At 32.1% G+C, this 23,931-nt stretch overlaps 2 protein-coding genes and 1 long non-coding RNA gene across 4 annotated transcripts; 2 read left to right on the top strand and 1 right to left on the bottom strand.

Moving 5' to 3' along the window:
- Nucleotides 1-249: 249 nt before the first annotated feature.
- On the top strand, nucleotides 250-4,147 carry LOC107420064 (uncharacterized). 2 transcript variants are annotated; one of them, XM_016028929.4, is made up of 13 exons: nucleotides 250-403; nucleotides 489-611; nucleotides 736-797; nucleotides 1,055-1,105; nucleotides 1,212-1,238; nucleotides 1,368-1,472; nucleotides 1,738-1,845; nucleotides 1,995-2,066; nucleotides 2,201-2,251; nucleotides 2,410-2,472; nucleotides 2,573-2,697; nucleotides 2,791-2,968; nucleotides 3,230-4,147. In XM_016028929.4, the coding sequence occupies exons 2-13, from the start codon at nucleotides 509-511 to the stop codon at nucleotides 3,944-3,946; spliced, it is 1,662 nt and encodes a 553-aa protein (XP_015884415.1). In that variant the 5' UTR covers nucleotides 250-403; nucleotides 489-508; the 3' UTR covers nucleotides 3,947-4,147. The 2 variants fall into 2 exon arrangements, with proteins under 2 accessions (XP_015884415.1, XP_048331330.1); XM_048475373.2 differs by having other exon boundaries at nucleotides 303-611.
- Nucleotides 4,148-6,181: 2,034 nt separating this feature from the next.
- Nucleotides 6,182-7,870, bottom strand: LOC132803863 (uncharacterized). The gene is made up of 2 exons (XR_009639110.1): nucleotides 7,007-7,870; nucleotides 6,182-6,720 (listed from the first exon to the last, which is right to left on the bottom strand). It is a non-coding gene; the product is annotated as an uncharacterized LOC132803863 (long non-coding RNA).
- A 9,289-nt stretch (nucleotides 7,871-17,159) lies between these two features.
- On the top strand, nucleotides 17,160-20,514 carry LOC107435539 (eukaryotic initiation factor 4A-9). The gene is made up of 5 exons (XM_016047173.4): nucleotides 17,160-17,371; nucleotides 18,296-18,365; nucleotides 18,473-18,579; nucleotides 18,983-19,413; nucleotides 19,595-20,514. The coding sequence occupies exons 2-5, from the start codon at nucleotides 18,298-18,300 to the stop codon at nucleotides 20,228-20,230; spliced, it is 1,242 nt and encodes a 413-aa protein (XP_015902659.1). The 5' UTR covers nucleotides 17,160-17,371; nucleotides 18,296-18,297; the 3' UTR covers nucleotides 20,231-20,514.
- The last annotated feature ends 3,417 nt before the right edge of the window (nucleotides 20,515-23,931 follow it).

Raw genomic sequence — 23,931 nt, 5'->3', positions numbered from 1 at the left:
AAGAAAACTGCCATGGAAGTAAGTGCAAAGTTTCTGGTTTTTACCCATCGTGAAAAGAAGGGTGAGCCATGCAACGCAGCAAGTAGGCAATCCGTGCTGTGTTGGGTTGCGTTATAGTAATTGGGCTTAGATGGCTTCTAGTCGGTCTTAATACAGGTACTTAACACAAAGGTCAGTCCATCCAAGGCCCGATGCCATTGGGACTGCCGCCGCAGTTTTTCAGTTAAGATTACCGTTAAACTAAAACACTCACTTTTTTTTTTTTTTTTTGAAAAATAAAAAAGAAAAGGAAAAATCAAAAATAGACAACGACAAGGTAAGACTACGCGTTTCATATGGAATGTGCTAAAACCCTAACTGTGCGACTCTCTCCGTGTGTCTACCGAACGGTAAAGTTTAACGGGTACGAACTTCGTGATCTGAAATTTGGTTACCCTTTGAACAATTTGAAGTTCCGAAACTGATGTTAACGGTGGTGGCTGTTTTAGTTTGAGGAAGCTCGCAGGCTATGGCTTCTAATGTGCAAGATACTACTATAGAAGAAAGGCAACCAGCCACTCGCATACAGATATACCCTACCTCTGCCACTGGAGTCTCTCCGTTCTGGAGAGGTTATTCTTTTTTTTTTTTTTTTTTTTTGGCACTCCATCTCTCTCTTTTTTGGATATATATATATATATATATATATTTTTTTTTTTGGCTCTAAGAAATTGATGTGTCTTTCTCTTCTTGCAGAGAAGTACGAAAGAGAAGCAAAGAAATATTGGGATATATTTTACAAACAGCACCAAGACAAGGTTGGCTTTCCCTTTTGGGATATCTGCTATAGCTACTACGACTAGTTCTTCCTACTGCTAATTCTAACCTCGTTACCCTGAAAAACTAAGCTGGAAAATGACGGTTTCAATTTAGTTTTGACTTTTGTTTGTATTTTAGAGTATTTATGAGCCTTTTGGCTCACTTCCTGATATTGGCATTGGTCATTGGCATTTAATTTGAATATTCTGAAATGTGCTGTTCTATTGATATGCTTTCTGTCTTTTCAACCCATCAGTTTTTTAAGGATCGCCACTACTTGGATAAAGAATGGGGTCGGTACTTCAATGTAAGTTTTAAATTTAACTGTGTTATGTATGGATTTTTATTTTTATTTTTTTGTTGATTGCTTGGTGGATATTATAACAATTTTATGTTAATTTTTCTGGTTTCAGGGAACGGGGAGAAAAATCATTTTAGAGGTGAACATCTGCACTTTTTAATTTCAAAACCATGTAATTGCCAGTCCTTTACTTTGTAAAGGATAATTGACACTTTGTCCTATCAAATTGCTGTATGTTGGGTTACTCATAACTATTGTCAATAAGCAGGTCGGCTGTGGAGCAGGAAACACTATTTTTCCCTTAGTTGCAACATACCCAGATAGTTTTGTCTATGCGTGTGATTTTTCTCCACGTGCTGTCAATTTAGTTAAGGTTTGCGTTTCTTTCCTTCTTCTAGTTTCAGCTCATGGATTTCAGTCTGTTACCGGCCAAATGTGGTTAATATCTTTGAATGGATCATGCATGATACATAATTGATTTAAAACTGAAGTTATGTGTGTCTTAATCTCCTTAGGTGTTCTGTTTTTATGTTGTGACTGATCAGGGCCAGTATAGATTTCTGATAGGTTTTACCTTATGTAGGCAATGTGAAGACTTGACAAAGGGGTGTAACTGTTTTCTGTTTTTATAATTGCAGACGCGTAAAGACTTCACTGATAAACGTATCAGTGCCTTTGTTTGTGATCTGACTCTTGATGACCTGAGAGATCATATTCCTCCTTCTTCAGTTGACATTGTAACCATGGTACTTGACCAAAAAGTTATGGACATTAATTTGTTCAAATTCTTTAATGGATAGTCTTTGTCTAGTTAGTTTCTAATAGTGCAATTTTCTGGTGCATAAGTTTTTTGTTGCTTTTTGTTATATGGTGGATGGCTGACCTGTTAAGGCAGATTTTTGTATTATCTGCAGTGTCCCCGGAGAAGATGTCTCTAGTTGTGCAGAATGTGCAAAAAGTTCTTAAGGTAAGAATATTTATGATATCTGCTAGATTTCTTAGACACCTGATCAGTATACTTTTTCATTCATGAAGATTTCTGTTCCTGATAAATTTTATTATTACTGCTTCACATATATGAAAGTTTCATTTTCTTTTCAGCCAAAAGGTTATCTTCTGTTTCGCGACTATGCCACTGGTGACCTTGCCCAGGTTGATATGCAAAGTACCACATTGATTTCCTCTTGGTTGTGTGCATGCATATTTTTGTTTTTCTTTGCAATCTGTGTTCAAGAATTTTGGGACTATGATAATTTTTCAAATTTGATCTTTATGTTGGCTCTATTGCTATCACATTGACAATTTGACAGGAAAGATTGATTTGCAAGGACCAAAAGATAAGTGAAAACTTTTATGTCAGGGGTGATGGCACTGTAAGTTTAAACATGTGATTTTATTAGGATTTTAAGTAATCTGCCTTGTTAACTGGCCTGGTTGGGTATAATTTTGCTTATTTTTTCGTATTTTTTCCAGCGTGCTTTCTACTTTTCAAATGAATTCTTGACCAGTTTGTTTAAAGAAAATGGATTTGTTGTTGAAGAAATCGGTGTGTGCTGCAAACAAGTGGAGAATCGTTCAAGGGAGTTATTAATGAATCGGTAAGTAATCTTATCTTGCTCTTACAGCAGGGTACTCATGGTGTTAGTTTGGCTTTCCTCTTTGATCCAATTGTTTCTGTTCTCTCTATTCAGTCGTTGGATCCAAGCGGTGTTCCACCTTTCATATGGTACAAACTATTCTATAGATACTGAAGCTGCTATTCAAGTCAAGGAGAACATCTTGAACGAAGCTAAGAATGATACTGAGGTTGACATTTCTGATGGAGTGGCGGCAGAAATGTTTGGAATTTTGCCCTCCGGTGACAATGAGGTAAGGTTCCATTATGTATATATTTTCCAAAACTCTTTAGTTAATGTTTCTCAGGTCACATTTCTTTCACAGTTTCTGTAAACATTTCTTTAATGCTATGCGCAAGATTCGAAAGTTGGATATTTTGCAAATGGAGCTTCCTTTTCTTTTAGAATATTTTATATGTTTGTTTATTTGTATTTATCATCCTCTATTTTATAAACTTTTCCTGTTTTATTTCAAGACTCCAATTTCTTATCACTCTATATTGTTTCTTTTTAGACAACTGAGATCAACTTTGAAGACTTCAATTTCAAGATTAAAATGCTATCAAAAGAGTACCAACATACTTGCAAATCCACTGGCCTGATGTTGTGGGAATCAGCCCGTTTGATGGCTTCTGTGTTAGCAAGAAATCCAACTATTGTTGCAGGGAAAAGGGTGTTAGAGTTGGGGTGCGGCTGTGTGGGAATCTGCTCTATGGTTGCTGCTAGGTTTGCTGAATGTGTTATCGCAACCGATGGAGATATAAAAGCACTTGATCTATTGACCCAAAATGTGGCTTCAAATCTTAGACCACCATTCCTAGACAAATTGATGACAATGAGACTAGAGTGGGGCAATAGAGACCATATAGAAACAATAAAGAAAGTAAATAGCAGAGGTTTTGATATTATTCTAGGCACAGATGTGACTTATGTTTCTGAAGCTATTTCACCCCTATTTTCCACTGCAAAGGAGCTGATTTCAACTACCAGAGGCAGTAATAGTAAGGACCAGGAAGAACCAGCATTGATTCTGTGTCATGTTATTCGTCGGGTGGATGAGCCATCTATACTTTCAACTGCATTACAATTTGGCTTCAGGCTGGTTGATAGGTGGCCCTCAGGAACTTCTACTAATTTATCACAAGGAATCATAAACCCTTGGTTCCCAGACAATGCCTTCCTATGTATTCCAGATACGGCATTGAATATATGGTACTTCCGCATGGAATGAGATTATTTTATAGACTTTCTTTCATCCTTTTTTTTTTTTTTTTTTGCTCTCCAGTAGGGTTTTGAGTATTTATCCATTGTTTCGTAACATGAATCCATTGCCTGCATTTATTGCGACATTTTCCCCTTGGGACGGTGAAGATCTGTAATTTACTGAAAACTTTTTCACAGTTGCTTTTAAATGCAAGCGAATTTTTATTTATTTATTTATTTTTACTTTATTTTATTTTTTGGTTGCTTGAAACTATTGTGTTTTGTCAATTTGTGCTAGACCATCAACTTTGGGTAGTTGTGGCTGACGACTTGTGAGGATGACGGGTCAACCGTCAATGATGATTAATTTCTAATAATGGACCTGAAATGACAGATGGTGTAACATCTCACCTGCAAGAATAGGAAGCAACAGTAGTTTAGGTTATAAAATTGTCTTCTGGAATATCATAACGTCTAATTTTTGGAAACACTTTTCTTCCTGAATTATATTCTTGAGGATTTTGTATGCTCAAAGTGGTGATTACGTAATTCACCAAAAATAGAAAAGTGATGATTACTCATGAGAACATTTTAGTGCCAATGTAGAACTCTTTTCTTTTCTCTGATAAAGGTCTATAATTCGATTCTAAAAATAGTGATGTTTGTACAAAATGATACTCCAAATGCTAATTGTAGCGGAAAAGAATGAATAATTGGTGTACGGGCTCTAGTCTAGCTGATATGTGCAGGTACAAATCAATTGGGTTTCTTTGATACCGAGTTCAATGATCTTTACCTTCACAGTAGATAGATACCACGTAAGTACGTATGACCTTTAACGAATTAGTACCTAAGAAAAGACCTCCATTTTTTACTGTTTGAGCTTTTCCTAATACGTTTGTTCAGAGCTTTCCAAAGGGCTTCATAACAAATTACTTTTGTTAAAATAAAAGCTAAACATAGTATTTAAAGAATTTTTCCTATTATAATTTTGAAGTTAATTCTTGGCCCAATCGAGAGAAGTCGCCACCCTGTAAAAAGAAAAAAAAAAAATGGTAAAAACAATCGAAAAGAGGGTAGTAAAGACACTCTCAAGCCTTAACCAATATTGCTTGGTAACCAATATTGCTCTTGGTAACCAATATTGCTTGGCTATTTGTTTATTAGAGAGTTTCATTATGAGAATATATAAAATAATCTTCCAGAAAAAAAAAAAAAAAGTTGTTCAAAATGACTGATTAATTTGTTGTTAAAAAAAAGTTGAAAAACGAACTTAAAAAGTCTTAGACCCACCAAAAATTAATTTCAAACTAAAATTTATCGTATTTGTCCTATATATGTATTGGGAATTTTGACACCGCGTGACAAATATATATATATATATATATATCTTTGAAGTGCACAGTTTCCATGCATATATAGGTAATAAATTCAATTAATATATAGGTAATAAATTCAATTAATTGTTGCCTGTTTGAGGTTGAGGAAAAATAAAACAAGTTAGCCATTTCGAGTCATGTTTGTTATACCCACATAGATTTATACATTGAAAGTCCCATTGAGATTTGGTCCTATGTAGTATAACTTTTATTTCTGTTTTTGTTTTCACAAAAATATTTTTTAAAGAAGTCATTCTTTATTAATTTGAATTTAAAAGTTTTTACAAAAATCTGAAATATTTCTAGAAAATTATCTAAATATTTTCAAATCTATCTTTTGAATTTTAAAATTTGTTTTTAACTTCTTAAAAGTTATTCCAAACAAGATTTTAAAATTACAAGATACATAAATTGGTCACGAATAATTTCATCTTCACTTTCATTATTATATTAGGGTTACTGGAATATGGTAAAACATTCTTTTTCTTAGACCACGTTATCTCTTTTAGTCTTCCATATCTTACAGCACAAATATATAAGGAATATTTGATGACTTAAACATTGAACTTGACCCTTTTCTAGATGATGACAAATTGTGTTATCTACTAATTTCGATGAATAAAAAAATGCAGCCACTAATTAATATCCTGGGTGGGAATGAATCAATGAAACAGTGTATTTAACACAGCCCTCTAAGAAGTAAAAAATGTGTCTTTGTGTTGTCCAATCCCTAGGCAACCTAAATCACATTGCAATATAAAACCTTTAAACATGCACTCAATTCCTCCCCCACCCCCCCCAAAAAAAAAAAAAAAAAAAACAAAACAAAAAAGGAACAGAAGCAACATTAAACAAAATAGATTTGAATCTGGAGATGATTAATGTAGAAAGAGAGAAATGAAAATTGATTTTATTGTATGTTGGAAAGAGATGGGATTAATTACTATGTTTCACAGTGAATACAGATCATAGACGTGAACTTTTTGCATCAACTTGTTTTATATACATAACAAATTACAAAGAAAAGAACCGCAAGGATTGCAATCTTCATAGCTGGAACCTACTCTCTAATTAATCATTAATAGTACTGCTAGAGTACCCTAGCATGTACAGGTTTTAGGAATGCAGAGATGCTAAATTGCTAGTTGTAAAGAGAGTTCCCATATTTGTCAATAGGCGGCATTTAGGGATCGAAGTGTTCTTGAAACATTTGCATTTTGGAATCAGATTCGTATAGAGGATGTGCCCAATGCATTTTTACCAAAGCTCCTTCAAAAGGTTCATCGACAATGTCAGACAGATGTTAAACTGATGTTTGAACAGGAATATTAAGTTTATATGCATAGCTATAACTAGCTGATTCTTCTTTTCCCTTTCTGTTTCTCTTTTTCTTCCATTTCTTATTAGATTTTGAGTTAAACGCCTACAATGATAAGCACACACCAACTGAAATATCAATATACAAAACACATTAATTGGAACATCAAACCGCAACTTATAAGCCTAAAATTAAGGAAATTAAAAGAGATAACAAATGAAATCTATAGCTAGCAGACAGATTTTTAAAATCAATATGCATATATAATACTTAAGATCCGATTTGCACGTATCTATATATATATATATATATATATATATATATGTATTTCTGATTGTGACTGAGGAAGCATGATGAATAATCAATCCATTAATGAGAGTCAAATCAAAACCTTTAGTTTTTGCCTGTGAAGCGCTTTCTGATTTTTGAAACCAATTGTACAAGACCAATTAGACTCATCATCAGGCTGCAAGTCTACAATCAATTATCAATTGGAATGGCATAAAAGACTACACAATTTCACACTCAGTGTCTAAACGCATCACAGATCCACTTATATATTTAGGTACAAATTAACAAAGAAAAGCGAAGGACCAACGCTGCAAAGACATACAAAAGATATTAGATATATAAATAATTATGAGTTCCAAATGAGTGAACTTGATTTGCTGGATATCCACTGCAAATTAACAAATGATAATGAAACACAAAAAAAACTTGATTTCCAAATTAATATATAATAACCCTAATGTATACATACATATATATATCGAGAGAGAAAGAGAGAGAGAGAGAGAGAGAGAGAGAGAGAGAGAGATGTTGGTGGGGGTGACAGTCAGAGAGTGAGCACGCAGAGCTTCAAGCATGAACATGCAAGAAAATGCCATGTGTGCTCACTCTCTTCTGTCACCTCCCCTTACCCTTCTGCAATTTTAAATCTAAAGACCTCTCGTGGTTGCACCTGACAAACGCTTGAAAAGAAAGGAAGAAAAAAAAAAAAATTTGTTTGGCTGCCTAGCTATATACGCATGCATCAATCTCCCAAACCCTAAAACTGTTCCACTGAATTGGAACATGTAGCTTTACTTTGATGGTGTAGGGAAGAGGGTGGGCTGCTGGGGTTTATATAGAGGTACAAACACAAAGAGAGAAAGAGGTGGGGGTAGCAATGGCACCACGTATGGAATAAATGTGGGTTTATCTTCTATTGGTCATTGCCTATTATTTTATTTCTGCAGACACAATAGAAAAGTAGTAGTCTAGAAAAACTTTATCTTTCTGATTTCTTCAATATGCATACAAGCCTAACCTAACCACACAGACACCCCATTTATTCATTTTACCGTTACCAATGCATCTCATATCTTGTGATTCTAAATATCTTATCTTTCATCCAATCTTTGATCTGTGTCTAGATTTTGTATCCTTTTTTTTTATCATTATTTTTGTCCATATCTTCTCGTTTAAAAATATTAATAAAATTTAAAATTAATTAATGATATCATCTCATTTAAAAATATTAACAAAATAATAATAATAATAATAATAATAATAATAATAATAATAATAATAAAATAAACAAAGTGAAAAAAATTACTTTTTAAATAAAGTGAAATTTTATCACCAGTCAAACATAAATGGAAATAAAAGATTCTCAATATCTTTGATCTCTCCTCTCAACCCTACTCTTTCCTCAATGCTCTAATTCCTCTCTACTCTATTTAACGTTTTCATTTATACATTACCTTCATGGAAAATGTTTAATTACGAAGAATATTACGTATAATTACAATATCTATTTTTTTTTTTCCTTTTGCAATATATTATTACCATATGTAGCGTCCTATATTATACTTATTATATATATATAGATATATAACGTTTCATCATTAAATATGCATATATGGCCATGTTCACAATTTGAATTTAATTTTAGACTCATCTTGTTACGATTAGCACGCGCATTGTTTGTTGTCATGATTTATGTTACTTTTATTGGTTCTTTTGTGCCTTTACTCGATCAAGATCTTTTCCACAACTGAATTTTAAAAGTTAATACGTTGATTTAGAAGATTAAAGAAAAGGTAAATAAATCATAATCATGATCAGTTCCACAAACCATATATTTTATTTAAGATTGAAGGTAATTAATCTTTCAAAAAGGAGAGGATCGTCATTTATAACAAATTACTGGTCGTTTGCTAACATTTACGTTTGGTTTTCAATTCTTGAAGATTTTATTAATTAGTTATATGTGTAGAATTTTTATTTTCATATATTTTTAGTATAAATATATATACATATATATATATATATATATTAAAATTTACAATAATTTTCATCTTACTTCAGTATCCTGAACTTACAACCTTCCGGTTATATATGTGAACAGCTTATCAATTTAGCCAACTTCATTTAACTTAGTTTGTTTTTATTAGAGTGAAAGAATTCAAACTTAGTTCATTGTCTAAGAAAATAATAACTTTAACAAATTTGGTCGTTGTTACGCTGGTATATGTACAACTGGACTCCTATTAGGTTAATTTGATAGTTTAACCATCATTATCATTTCAAGTATTGAGATTTAAAAATATATTATGGTTATCTAGGAGATTTAAAAATACATTATGGTTATCTAGATGATTCCTATATGATTCACTTTACCAAAATATAGTTTATGATATGAAATTTATAATTAATGATTAATTAATTTAAATTATAGTCATTAATATGATTTAACGGCTAATAAAAAAAAATTATTGATAACATCATCAGGTAGAGAAAATGTGATATTGACTCATTCTACACACACATATATATTGTATATGTAATATAATATAATATGATAAGGATGTGACAAAACACATTATTTTAATAAATAAATCCTAAGTAGGGATGTAACCTGTCATATTTACCTGAACTGATCAATATTTGTTCTAAAAGTTTAATTATATACTTTTAAAATTTGATTAATTTATTTTTTCTATATGGCAGTCAATATGGATGACAATGTTTACCTTTACCATGTATGATAGTTCTTACGATAAGATTTTCAGCCTGATTTTACTATATCAAAATCCTATAAAGAAAAAAGGAGTCAACTCACATTAAGTTGACCAAGCAATTAATAGATGAAATCTGATGGTTTTAAGTCGATGTGATAGTAACCTCATTGTATATACAATTGGCTTTTCCTTTAAATGATAAACTTGATTTTATGTTCTAATACTCATGAGTGATATAAAAGTAATGAGATAATAAATATTCATTTTGATATCCGAAATAGAAGTACTCATTCAAGTCAAAACAGATTAATGGAAATAGAATGCAAAAGGGGATGAAAAAAATAAAGTGGGAACTGCATTTAGAAAAACCCGAATTAAGTAATTGAAGAGGATAGTAGCTAAATGATTATTGTCATTACAATCACATGCAGAGAGCAAGATTATATTTGGGGGCAGATCTAGACGGCCGGTACATGCCGTGAATATCCATGACAAACAAAATGGAATGCAACAATGTCTGCAAAGAACATGCAAAGTTGCTCCTAATCTGGATTAGTTTAATAAAAATCATAATTAAAACGGAGAATGAGAAGAAATTAAGAAAGTATATATAATGGGAGGAGGGCCATCTCCCTTTGAAAAAAGAGAAAAAGAGAAAGAAAAAAGGGGATTGCTTTCAAAGGGGATCAGCCAATGAAAGCGCAACACAGCCTCATAAACATAAAGCTACGCAAAAGATCTAATGCGGCGCTAAAGCAGCTTAAAGTATATATGCTTTATATTTGTTTATTACATAATTGTGCTGAGAGAATATATGATTGACAATGTTCCCATCTATCACTGCAGAATGCGTCATGACCCTTTTCTACATTCCGTATTGATTTGCATAATTAGCCGAATTAATCATATTTTCATAGTTAACCAATTCCCATAAACTGACTAAGTCAATCTCAGATCAATCCTTCTCTTAATTACATAATCACATATATATATCATTTATCCTTGGTGCATGTTATTATATATATATATATATATATAACCAAATCAAAACCCTAATTATTTTTAAGCAAATTGGGTTTTACCCTTCATAATTTGTAATCTCATTTACAGGTTCAATCGCTGTGCCATGGATCTGATGTGAAATCAGATCACTGGGTTTTTCACTAAGCATATGATTATCATAAAAATGGTGGGTACTAGAAAGAACATGGTAATTTTCCCTTTCTGGACGTGGGCATTTTTTTATTATTTTCAGGACTTTCTCTTTTTGGAGTGGAAGATGAGACGAGCGCTAACCTACTCATTGATTCCCATCAAGCATTTGAGAGGAACCAAAAAAAAAAAAAAAAAAAAAAGGAAAAAGACTGGAAATTTTCCACTTTGCATGCTTCACCAATTATGATGATAAGCATCTTTGTTGTGCTGCCATAGATCAGAGATGGAAACGACTTTGGACTAACCATGTTCTAATCCTATCCTCTTCTGCCACTTTCGGCACCCGAGCATGTCACGCTGACCTCTAAAACTGTGCCAAATGGCATTCCAGGGTTAGCTACATTATTGCTACAGTTTAATAAAGTTTGGTCTTGATTAGCTATCCCTTCATCTTCTTCTTCATCATATCGTATTTCATATGTATATGTTCTCAGAGAATGATTCCTATATGGGGTATATATTTTGAGTTGGGCTCTAAGAATCGTTGTGGTCCAATGGCTTCCATATTGTGTGGTTGGGGTGGATTTTCAAGTAATTGAATGACCATTCTCACCTTTTCAAGAGAAGACCTATTTCCAGCATGCATTTTTAACTTTTTATTTTTGGTGAGGTGCTAGCTTTTAAAAAAAATATGCAACATGGACCACCCACTTCCATACACATTTATATTAATTATATGTCATGCTTACTCATATCTTATGCTGTATATCTGCATAAAATTAAACTTTTGCTGCCTAGACTATTAGGTTGGCAGCTCAACCGTGCCAATTATCTAATAATATATAACCGTAGTGTGCTAAAAAAAAAATATATAATAATTACCCAATTATCATCGAAACTATTTACAAGAAAATATTTAATATGAAGTATTATTCATGAGCTTTCTCTTTTACTTTTTCATTTTTTGTTTGAAATAAAGTAGTATACATGAACTGAAAATAAACAATGATAATAATAATTTTAAAAGCATGATGACCTTAATCAGGCTATGCTACATTTCATCATTTATATCATGTAATTATGTGGATTTCATTGCAAAAATGGGAACACTAATTGAGAATTAAGAATATTGAATAATTAATTGTACACATGGAAGGTTAGAATTTCTACAAGTTATATATAGATATTGTAGGGGCATATTTTATCATTCCTTCAAAATTTGGACAAATCAAGAATGTATGTTTAAATTGTTTAAAATAATTAGGATTTTATGGTTCAATTTATTTGAATTGTTTAAATCTAAATATATTAGAATTTTAATTAAAATATTTTCTATTTTTAAATAATATATATTTATTTATATTTCTACTGAAATGGCCTATAAAAGAGTTCTAAATAATCAACAAATATATATAACTTATTAAAAAGATGTTGGAAGTTGTAAGTTTTTATCTCTGTATATAAAGTTTTCATATATAACGAAATAGTGGAATAGAAAACAAAATTTTTTTTAACTTTAAAATCTCACTACTTTTTTAACCTGATATATTTTAATATAAATGCTGCATTAATAATGATATATAAAATAAATTGGTAATTGAAGAGGGAATCGAAGTTGAAGATGGGGAAGCATGCAATGCATGTGTGGTGGATTCAAATGAATCAGAGGGCACGTGGTTGATCACATGTGCAGCAGCAGCATGCAGGCATTGGCGGAGTGTGGAGGTGCACCACCCAATATCTGCTAAAAATTCAAGGCAAAGCTGCACCTGTTTAATATGGCCTTCCTCGCACACTCTCTCTTTATTTTATTTAATTTGGTGTCTATGTATCCCCACACCCATACGTTCATCCCTTGCCCTCTTGTACCTAGCCATCTACATATTCTGTTTCTTTTTTCTTATTTATTTGTTCAAGATGGTAATTGATATAATGTCATCTTCTTCAAAAAATATAAAAACCATAAGAAATAATTAGAATTAAGCATATAAAAAGATAACTAGTTTTCAATTGAAATTATATTTTATCATTTATTTTTTATTTTTTATTTTTTGGGATAAGTAGACTAGTTTTGTCATTAATTGAACATAAATGGGAACCGAGAAAATAAGACCGGAAATCTCCATCTATTAGCTACAATTACCCAATCCATTTGGCAGATCATCTAGTATGCACATAATCACCCTTTTGTGACCTGCGCTCCCAAATACTTTAAATCTATATTATTTATCAGAAATTGTATAACAGTCACTGTGTATGTAGCTATGGAAGTTGTGCAATTATTTGATTGTGAATTTAAACCCTTTTATTCAATATTTCACTAAAACCAACAAATTATCCGAATTTAATTATTTTATTCTTCCCAATTAAAATCACAATCTCAAGATCAAGCTCAAGCTCTCGTTCTATCCGAAACATATTGTACAAGCTGATGCTGTTTAAATATCGAAATTTTGTTGCGAACAATTTTAAGGATCGGATTCGAAATTCCATAGACTCGTATTGCATCCAATTAAGAACCAGGATTTTCTAGTCCAGACCCCCAGACAACCAGTTAATTTTATGCTTTGTTCCAAGTACGTTTTCAACGAATGAAAATTATGGTCAACAAATTCTTGTCTCATTTGGTATAACTTTCAAAAAGCTACTTTTAAATTTTAAAATTTAAAAGTTATTTCTTAAACTGTTTGGACAATTTGATTTTGAAAGTATTTTAAATTTTAATAAAAACTTGTAGTCAAAACTAATAAAAAGTATTGCTAAACATAGCTTTATTTTAAGCTAAGCATAGTTCTTTATCGCTGTGTCCAAAATCATTTTTAAAAAAGAAATAAAATCTATGCCAAACATAATCGTTATGTCGCTATTTCCAACCTCAAAGCATCGCCATCAACTTCACGATTCGGATTGAAAACGATTCAAGCTGGGGAGTCGGGACAAACCCAAAATTACAGATCCACACTGGTCACTACTGATAGGGCTGGGCCTGGGTTTGCACGCGCGCGTGCATATATATATATATATATATATGCGAACGGTCCGGTGTTTTTAAAAACAATCAGAAAGAATATTGAAAATAAATTTTGATTTTTTTAAAAATTATCGTTAATATTTATAATCCGTTGGTCTGCTATATATATATATATATAATTTTTTTTTCTGTAAAAAGTTTCCAAAAATTCCGCTAACCTTTCTTATTTCTTTTTATCTTTCTTCTTTTATTTTGGATGCCGACAAATTTTATTTTCAAAAAGCTCCAACCGACAGTGACATGCAAGATTATAACTATCAATACAATATTAGTGGGTGTATAAAGTTGTTTGAATTTAATTTTGTACATAGATTCGGAGAGACAATCATGCATCTAAAAACTTCATAAGGGCCCAAGTCTCTGTCCAAGTTGTTTCCTTACTTCAATGGTAAGAAATGGTCCCAAAATGGCCAACTCTCAGCCTATGTTTTTTCATTCATTAAAAAAAAGAAAAAAAAAAAGGCCCGACAGATATCTTTTTATACAACGTTCCTGTTTGTTTGTTTGTTTTTTTTTTTTTTTTTTTTTTTCCCCTTCTTTTATTACTATTATTATTATTGTTATTTTATTTCTGCAAAAGTGCTAATTCCAAATGATTAAAAAAACAAAGTACTGATTCCATTAAAAAAAACATTAAAATTAAAAATAGAAACAGATACCAAGCTCACTTTACAACGAACCTAAGAGCCGTGGAAACCGTTCCCGTTCCTTTTGTCAAAGATTAAAAGATATATATATATATATATATATTAGTAATTTATATTCAATAATGCACTGGTAATGGTAAGAATCAAGATCGCCAAACAACTTTATCATCGCAAAAGTCATCTTCCAGTACGATTAATAAATAAATAAATTTAAACTTGACGAGAATAATCTTATCAACAGTAACAGTATTAAAAAGAAAAATGGTTATTATCATTACTTCCACGGTTAAAGGGGTTTCCCATGAAAAATTGTTTGTTTCTAACCAAAATAATGTTCCACTCGGTTTCTATCGATCATCTCAACTGGAGTTTCGCATAGTTCTGCCTAAAATAAGAACATTATCATTGATGATTATTTTAAGTGGAATCTTTTTGTATATGATAATTAATAATTGATTATATTTAAATCAAATTTGATTTTTTTTTAAAATAAATTCCTTCCTGAAAAAAATGAATTTTTAGCATGAATTAGTTAAGAATTGACATATAAATGATAAATATGATTTTTGTTAAAATAATCCTGCAGTTTTGCTACTTTTAAAATGGCAATAATTGATATTTATATATAGTTTTTTAATTTTGTTCTCCTTTAGAAAAATATGCTATCTTTGAAATGTCTACTTTCAGAATTTATCGAAATAGCAAAATGTTAAAACGCTCAAATCAACGCCCTATTCATATATATATATATATATATATATATGCAAATATCCAAAAATTTTTCAAAATTTTTAATTTTTAAAAGGTTAAAATAAAATTTAAATTTCAAATAGAAATAGATAGCATGTTTATAATATCCATTAAAATTTTTAAAATTTCACCAAAATTTCTATAGAAATATCTACATTAAATTCTTAAAAATTTGGTTAAAAAAATATCTATAATTTTCATAAAAATTTCTGAAATTTCCATAAAATTTCCATTGAAATTTTGGAAATATATATGGATTTTTTTTATTTTTTTTTAAATTCATAAATATTATTGATATTTAGTAAATTTTTTTATCAAATTAAATTTATTGATAATTTTTTTATCCTTGAATTGCCTTTTAAATATTTAGTGATATAAGTAAAATAGAATGCATTGAATTGAATTGAATAACATTAATAAGTTTTACTTATTAAATATCGATAAAGCAAAAATACAAATATTATGGATTATATTTTTGAACTTATAAAATCTTATTGCTGGGAATATCTGTTTTACAAATATGAATAAATAAATGATGAAACATATACATGGAGATGTCATAATAAGAAAATGATTTAATTTCTATGAATTTTGGATCAATGAGGGTTCGAAGTCATTTTCATAACCCTTATTCAATAAATATTTATGGAATGTTATCAAGTAGCAACTCATGGATACCATTTCAAACTCAACCATCAGAGAGTAGTAGTTATGCACATAGCCCACCAATAATGCAAATCCATATGGTTGTCATATTAATAATTATATACAAAATTATAAAAGGAGATATTTTTTTTTATAACTACTTTTCACATTTCACATCTCAAAATCAAAATGAGATAGAAACCGATAATTTTCAACTAACAAAATATTATGTGTGGTATTAAGATGATATTTATGAACTATAATGTAATTATAATAATCGTTTTATATATTTTAGTTAATAAATAATTTTATCATATATGTATTTTCGACATATTTTTATTAGTAATAATTTGTCTATGATTATTAATACTTATTATAAATCAATTCACTAAGAAAAATATAATATATATTCAATATTTTAGCAAGTTTTATAATCAATTTGATAATTGATGGATTAAATAAGCTAATTTTAAAATTTCAATAAAAAATTTTATTTTTTAAAATAAATTTTCATAATTTTTTATAATATATTTTTATAAAAATTTTTATATTTTAAATTCTCAATATTTCAATCAATACTGATTTTTCGAACCTTGTATATATGCAATTATCCAAATAAAAAAAAAAAACAAAAAAGTCCTCGACATGTATGACATATGAGAATGAAAACCAATCTCATATTTTGAGTGGCTATACTGTCATGTCTATGGAATGATAGAAATAGAATAGGAAGAGAGGAGATGTGAGCAAGGAATAAGAATATGGAATTTCAACAAGATACCGCTATCTTTAAATTAGATTTAGTGATGCAATCGAACATGGTATTTTGTAATGGTAGAAATATATTATAATGGGAAAGAATAATAATAATAATAATAAGAATAATCCAAGTCATAAGGGGAAAAAAAAAAAAAAAAACAATGCATGTAAGTAAGAAGGGTGGAGAATTTTCATATGTATTATTATAGTTTTTCTGCTATACCGTGTACTAACCTCGTTTACTTAACGAACAAGTTCCATTATCATTAGCCATGTCTCGAATCTTGCTTGTAGTAGATGTATTTGAAATTTGAGCTTCAAATTCAATGAACACCGACCAATTATGAAAAAAGAAATAATAAATCAAATAGAAATGTTAGCCAAGTCAATCTAATTTTTCCATCATTTTCCAAAAATGAAAAATAAAAACTAATAAAAAGAAAGGATAACTAGGCAACTGAATTGAAACGGCGTCGGTTAGGGGAAAAAAAGGGGGCGAAAAGGGGTGAAAGGGCAAAATTGGAAAATGGAAAAAGCGAGGCATCAAAAAGATCCCTCGGATTTCCCTAATCCTCAGAGAGAGAGAGAGAGAGAGAGGCATTTGGTTTGGTTTGGTCTGGTCTCTGTGAATTTGCTCAGCGGTCTGCGTTGCGTTGCGCTCCCTCAACTCCTCAAAAAACACACAGAATTCCAGAGATCCGAGGAGTTTGGGAAAGAAGCTCTCTCTCTTCGACAACCCTTCTCGCACGATCGATAGCTTTCAGGTACTCCCCCACTTTCAAGTTTTTGGCTTCTCATCCATTGCTCTGCTCTATCTTGCTTCTTTGACATCTGATTCTGGATTCCTTTACTTTACTATACCTTATCTTCTTCTTCGCAGTTAGATCCTTTTTTTTTTTTTTTGGTAAAGCTTTTAATTTGAATTTCGATCACTCGCTGAGAATAGGGCATTTCTGTATGAGATACAGTTACGTTGTGTCCACACTTAATTGAGTTGGTTTTGGTTGAAGCCCATTCGTTTTCAAAAATCCGATCTGTATTTGCTTGTTATATGTGAGAGGACTATTTCCTATGCTTTGTTGTGATGTTTGGACTAGGTTGGGCTTCTGTTTGTTATGTTGATGTTGTTTTAATACCTGTACAAGGTTATATTTTATTTATTTATTATTATTATTATTTTTTTTTTCTCCCTTAGTGTATGAGTTTTGTGGAATAGGTAGCAAGAATGGGGTTTGGGATGTGTGGGTAGGCAATAACCAGAAAATTTGGCATTGTAATGCAAGCGTCGAAACCACCTCTAGTAATAGGACAAGTTCCAGCACCTATTTGTACAATTCCTTGTGTATAATTAGCATGCTTGCCCATGCATATATGTCTACAGGCTTTGTGGACATGTATGTGGACCTTTTTGCGGATTTGCCAGGAACTTTTTTCAATTACCTATCCTCTTTTCCTCTTTATATCAATAACTTGTAATTTTATAATTCTTCATATAGTAGCTGTGAGTTTTCATTGGCCTCCTTTTAATGGGAATACTGGACCTTAGTTTGCTTATTGCAGTGTGATTTTAAACTTTTAACGAATGTGGACACTTATTTTACAAGTTAATTTTTCTTGACTTGTTAATCGAACTTTTGCTTTCTGGTAATGTGGTTTTTGAGTTTGATGCATTCTTTTTCTATCTGTAGTCATGGCAAGTTTTGCACCAGAAGGATCCCAGTTTGATGCTCGTCAATATGATTCAAAAATGAATGACTTGTGAGTTTCTTTGCCTTATTCAACTCATAGATATATTGTGTATGAAATATATTTTGTTTTTCGGTCACAAAATCTCATTTTTGGTTTAATAAATTGATGGTATGCAGACTTGGCAGTGATGGGCAGGATTTCTTCACAACATATGATGAGGTTTATGAAACTTTTGACTCTATGGGATTGCAAGAGAACCTCCTTAGAGGCATTTATGCATATGGTACATTAAATCATGTTGTATTTCATTTACTTTTCTTGTTGGACGTTGAAGATTTTTGGATATGGTATTTTATGTAGCTTTTTATCAAGAAAGTTTGGTAATAGAGTGCCTCCTCAGATGAATTTAGTTTATTTAGCATTTCCAGAGAATTATAATATTTCTTTTAAGATTTATGGGTTATTTTGCTGTGGCTTATTTGTTTTTCATAATCAAATATGGTGGTCAAGACTTATTTCTCTTTTTAGGCATGCAATGGATGGTTTAGCTTTAGTTGATGTGATATTTTATGCCATTTCACACTATGAAGGATTTATCCTGTAGTGTAGTTAAATATTATACACTCTATCTATGTGAATCATTGTTTTGAGAAATTGGGAAACTTACAAGTTTCCAAATTTTAAAGGTTTTGAGAAGCCATCTGCAATTCAGCAAAGGGGGATCGTTCCCTTCTGCAAAGGACTTGATGTGATTCAGCAAGCACAGTCTGGAACTGGAAAAACAGCTACTTTCTGCTCTGGAATCTTGCAGCAGCTTGATTATGAGTTACTTGACTGCCAAGCATTGGTTCTTGCTCCAACTAGAGAACTAGCTCAACAGATCGAGAAGGTTATGCGTGCATTAGGTGATTATCTTGGTGTCAAGGTTCATGCATGTGTAGGTGGCACTAGTGTTCGTGAAGATCAGCGCATTCTTTCTAGTGGAGTACATGTTGTTGTTGGTACCCCTGGTCGTGTTTTTGACATGTTGAGGAGGCAGTCACTTCGCCCCGATCACATCAAGATGTTTGTGTTGGATGAAGCAGATGAAATGCTTTCACGAGGTTTCAAGGATCAGGTCCTGACTGTTCTTTTTATTTGTATGTTTTGATTTGATGTTCCTGCATGTGGTATTCATTTGTATGGAGAGTATCTATACAACAAATTATATCTATTCCATGATCACACCATCTCTTGCGTTTTTATTTGGTGTGTTGCTTATGATCTTGTGTATTAACAATCTTATTTCTTACTTTCAGATCTATGACATTTTCCAGCTGCTACCATCAAAAATTCAGATTGGGGTTTTCTCTGCCACAATGCCACCTGAGGCACTTGAGATCACTAGGAAGTTCATGAATAAACCTGTGAGGATTCTGGTGAAACGTGATGAGCTTACCCTTGAGGGTATCAAGCAGTTCCATGTCAATGTTGACAAGGAGGAATGGAAGCTGGAGACACTTTGTGATCTTTACGAGACATTGGCAATTACCCAGAGTGTTATCTTTGTGAACACTAGGCGCAAGGTTGATTGGCTCACAGACAAGATGCGTAGCCGGGATCATACAGTTTCTGCCACTCATGGTGACATGGACCAAAACACTAGGGACATCATTATGAGGGAATTTCGGTCTGGTTCCTCTCGTGTGCTCATAACTACTGATCTCCTGGCCCGTGGTATTGATGTGCAGCAGGTTTCTTTGGTGATAAATTATGATCTTCCAACACAGCCAGAAAACTACCTCCATCGAATTGGTCGTAGTGGACGGTTTGGGAGGAAGGGTGTTGCAATCAATTTTGTCACCAGGGATGATGAGAGGATGCTGTTTGACATCCAGAAGTTCTATAATGTTGTGATTGAAGAGCTGCCGGCAAATGTTGCTGATCTCCTTTAAAAGGGTTTTGGTTGGGTGTAGTAAAAGGGTTTTAATTCTGAAGGCATAATTATTATCTTCTTTCTTGTAGGTATAAGGTCCTTTATTTAGCATTGGTTTGAAAATTATTGCGAATTTTGTTGCATGATTTTGTATTGTTAGTGTCTGAGACAAATCTGCAGAATGCTGTCTGGATTGAAATCGTTTTGTCTGAAACCAGGTTTTTTATGTCTGTATGAGGGGGAATATTTAAGTTTCAAAACAGTGTGTTTATGTTAGGATACAGCCGTTGCTCCATTTGCTCATTGAGTTGCGCTTTTTACATCTTTTCCCGCTTTCTCTCTGTAGGTGCGAACATTTCTTGTTCTAAGCCCCCTTCTCTACCATGTCAGAAACTCTTTGTTCTGTGCCACCAAAAGTTTGTCTGTATCACTTGGTAAGTTGGACACGCGTTCCCCCATAATACCTGTTCCTAAAAATGTTAGGTTTCCTTTGTGCATTGTTTTGGTTTCTGTACCTTTAGTGTTGTGAGTGATAGTGAGCAATGAGCATAGGTGGAGAATGATCCCTTAATAGAGCTTTTCACCGAAAGACCGAAAGCTGTGTTCCTATAAGAAAAGGTAAGAAATGATTTTTGAGGTGAAAGGATTCAATCAGGAACAAGGGAGTGGTGGTACCCATAGGACCGTCGTACTCATTTGGCATTTGAAGGTGCAATTGTTAAGGGTATTAAGGTTTTTTTCAACAAGACAAAGAATAACGGCATGACTTACATGCCATCGAGTCCGCCAAACTCCGCGACCAATTTTATTATTGGAAATGCTTTTTGCATACGAATGAGGATCTGTTTCCTGTCACAAATTCCTAGTTTCTTTTTATTTTATTTTATTCTCTGTGTGTGTGTGTGTGTGTGTGTGTTTTTATTTTTATTTTTTCATGTGTAAATGGAGAAGTGGTAAACTGAAAGTTTTGCATTGTGGTGTTTAAGCAGACAAAATGTATAGGTCAATTTGGTGTTATTTTGACAGTTATAAAATTGATTTAAGAATTAGGTTCAGGGTTGCTTCGTAAATAACATCCTTACTTGTCGCTAAAATTACATCTATATTTATCTTTTAACACTCGCACTCAAATTTAAATTCTCGCGTAAAACAAAATAAAAATAAAACAATCAATAACTTAATATATTTTATAAAAATATATTTCATTATTTGTATAGATAAATATTTTGCATAGCTTACGATTTATCATTACGCATATTCTTACAATCTAGAAGCATGATAAACTTTTAACTTTTTTTAATTATAAATTTAATGTAATCTAGAAGCAGGACCCAAACATTGCAGGCACAGATTCAAATTAAGCCTCACAGCTTCAAATGGGCTAATCAAATGGTAGTCACTATGGAACTCCTTTTTTCTGCTGATGATATACAGAGTGTACTTTTGCGCTGCCACTTTTTCTGTGAAGTACTTGATGGGTGGCTCAAAATCAACATGTTGCTGGTGGCTGATATTCCAATTTCTCGAGTGAACTATAAGCAACGTGGTCGTGGACATTTTCAAGCCTTGCGTCTTCATATGCATTTTTGGTTCTCCGACAATGAACTTGTCGATGAAAGAATCCAACGACGGCTTCCCAATCCTAGCCGAAGAGAACAGAGTACCATTGTTGAGTGAACTACAAGCAACGTCGCCGATGACATATTTCAAGCCTTGTGTTTTCATATGCAGTTCTTGGTTCTCTGACAACGAACTTGTCGTTGAAAGAATCCAATAACGGTTTCTAGTCGAACAAAGTAAACTACCTAATTCCGACAACAGAGTATCAACATTTTCAAATTCAGGGCTCTTGATTCCCTCATGACAACGAACTCGCTATCAAGAAAATCCAAGAATTGCATCCTAGTCCAACGAAATAAAAGACCTGCAAAGTAGTGGTGGGCCTTTCCATCATGTTTCGCTGGCTGTTAACAGTGCTTTGCAATTCTTGATTCTCGACAATAAACTTGCTGTTAAAAAGATCCAACACAGGCTCCCTCATCCCAACGACTGAACGAAAAACTAGGTTCCAAGGATATTTCAATTTCAGGCATTGCCGTGTTGTCGTTAATTCTCTCACCACAACAAACTTGTTATCAAACAAATCGATAGCCAGCTTTTTGTTCTTGAATAACTTAGTAGTCGACGTGGCCGTACGTTGAGACGATGTTCTTGGTCCAATTTCCCATGCATTACTGCTACCGTGACTATGAAGCTCTCCCACACTTTCTTGATCAGTCGCTTATTCTATCTTGGAGATGGTCACTTTTATTTTTATGAATTACTCTGTCTAATCTTGAATTGGTCACTATCATTTTTACGAATTGGATGAAATGGAATGAAAATAGGCTACATCATACTATATATACATATACAACAGTACTACAAACTAAAATGTTATTTGTACTATTTGTCATTATTGCTGAACGATTATCAATAGAATCTATATGTTATATAATAATTTAAATACAACTATTAAATGGTTCATTTTTAAAATTTTAATATAAAAATTGAAAAAATTAGATATTCTAATTAAAATTTATAGCTAAGTTGATGACTATTACAATAATGACAAAAAGCAAAATCAGTAACAGAAATTACTACTCACCCATTTGAAAATTGGTAACAGAATATTCTCAATCCATTTCATTTTCTACCAAACTTGCAAGCAAGTGTAATTTGGCTTTGCAGTCTTTCACTTTGTACAGGAAATTACTACTCAACCATTTGAAAGTTTTTCATTGGTTGTTGGCTTTCATCTTAATTGGGTGCTTTGTTTGGAAGCTGTAAGTTGGATTGTCATGTGTTAACAACATTTTGGAGTTTCTTTCTCAATCGTCCCAAATTTCTTACCTCACTTTTAGATTATAGAACTTTGTATCATGTTTTATTTGGTTGTTTGGGATTTAAGCTATTGGGATTGGACTTTGTATCATGGTCGATTTTGTTGCTCAATAACCTGCATTGGTTTGTGATTTAAGAAGGCCTTATGCTTTGAGAATGAAGCTTGAATTTTCGTGATTTAAGGACTTATGCTTTGAGAATGAAGCTTGAATTCTTGTGACTGAAAACTGGTTGTGTATAATACTTGGACAAATCACATTTGGCTAAGAACGCAGCATGTTGATCGGTCTAATATTATTTCTAATTCATTTATTGCATCATTTTTTCTTTTTAACTGATCAATTAATATGAAAACAATTTGCATGCTTTACTTAGAAATCCTATAACGTAACACATGGCATTACAAAGAGTAATGTCAAATTTAAGGGAAAATACTAAGAACAACCAAAAATTGTTTTTCATCTCTGTAAAGAGCAAGTTAAATGCTCAGGACCATGTCAAAGCCATCCATTTTTACTCCAAATGAATCACAAGAGAGAAAATTGTGGTTGATCTGTCAAAATATTTGTAGGCAAGCAGGTATATTCAATAAAAAATCCAGGCATTTGAAAACTAGTTCATTGTACAATTTAGAAATAACCATATAAGCTTGCAAAACCCCTCAAACCTCAATGCAACATTTTTTGCAATTTTAACCACTCAGACAATACCAAACCTATAAAACAGAGGATTCATTCTTAGAAACATGTGTACAAATAACAAAGTATATCAGAAAATTCACCAACAAAACACAAATCCATCATTCAATCTGTGTCATGATCAGGAGCTTGAGAATAC

This window comes from Ziziphus jujuba, chromosome 5, assembly GCF_031755915.1.
Source record: "Ziziphus jujuba cultivar Dongzao chromosome 5, ASM3175591v1".
NCBI lineage: Eukaryota > Viridiplantae > Streptophyta > Magnoliopsida > Rosales > Rhamnaceae > Ziziphus > Ziziphus jujuba.
This window is presented reverse-complemented; position numbering and strand designations above follow the sequence as displayed.

Bases quoted from the DNA above. Each gene is read 5' to 3' on its own strand.
- LOC107435539 (XM_016047173.4), top strand. From the start codon at position 18,298: ATGGCAAGTTTTGCACCAGAAGGATCCCAGTTTGATGCTCGTCAATAT. The intron at 18,580-18,982 runs GTACATTAAATC...CAAATTTTAAAG, and splicing joins TAGAGGCATTTATGCATATG to GTTTTGAGAAGCCATCTGCA. The intron at 19,414-19,594 runs GTCCTGACTGTT...TCTTACTTTCAG, and splicing joins CACGAGGTTTCAAGGATCAG to ATCTATGACATTTTCCAGCT.
- LOC107420064 (XM_016028929.4), top strand. From the start codon at position 509: ATGGCTTCTAATGTGCAAGATACTACTATAGAAGAAAGGCAACCAGCC. The intron at 612-735 runs GTTATTCTTTTT...CTCTTCTTGCAG, and splicing joins AGTCTCTCCGTTCTGGAGAG to AGAAGTACGAAAGAGAAGCA. The intron at 2,252-2,409 runs GTTGATATGCAA...ACAATTTGACAG, and splicing joins CCACTGGTGACCTTGCCCAG to GAAAGATTGATTTGCAAGGA.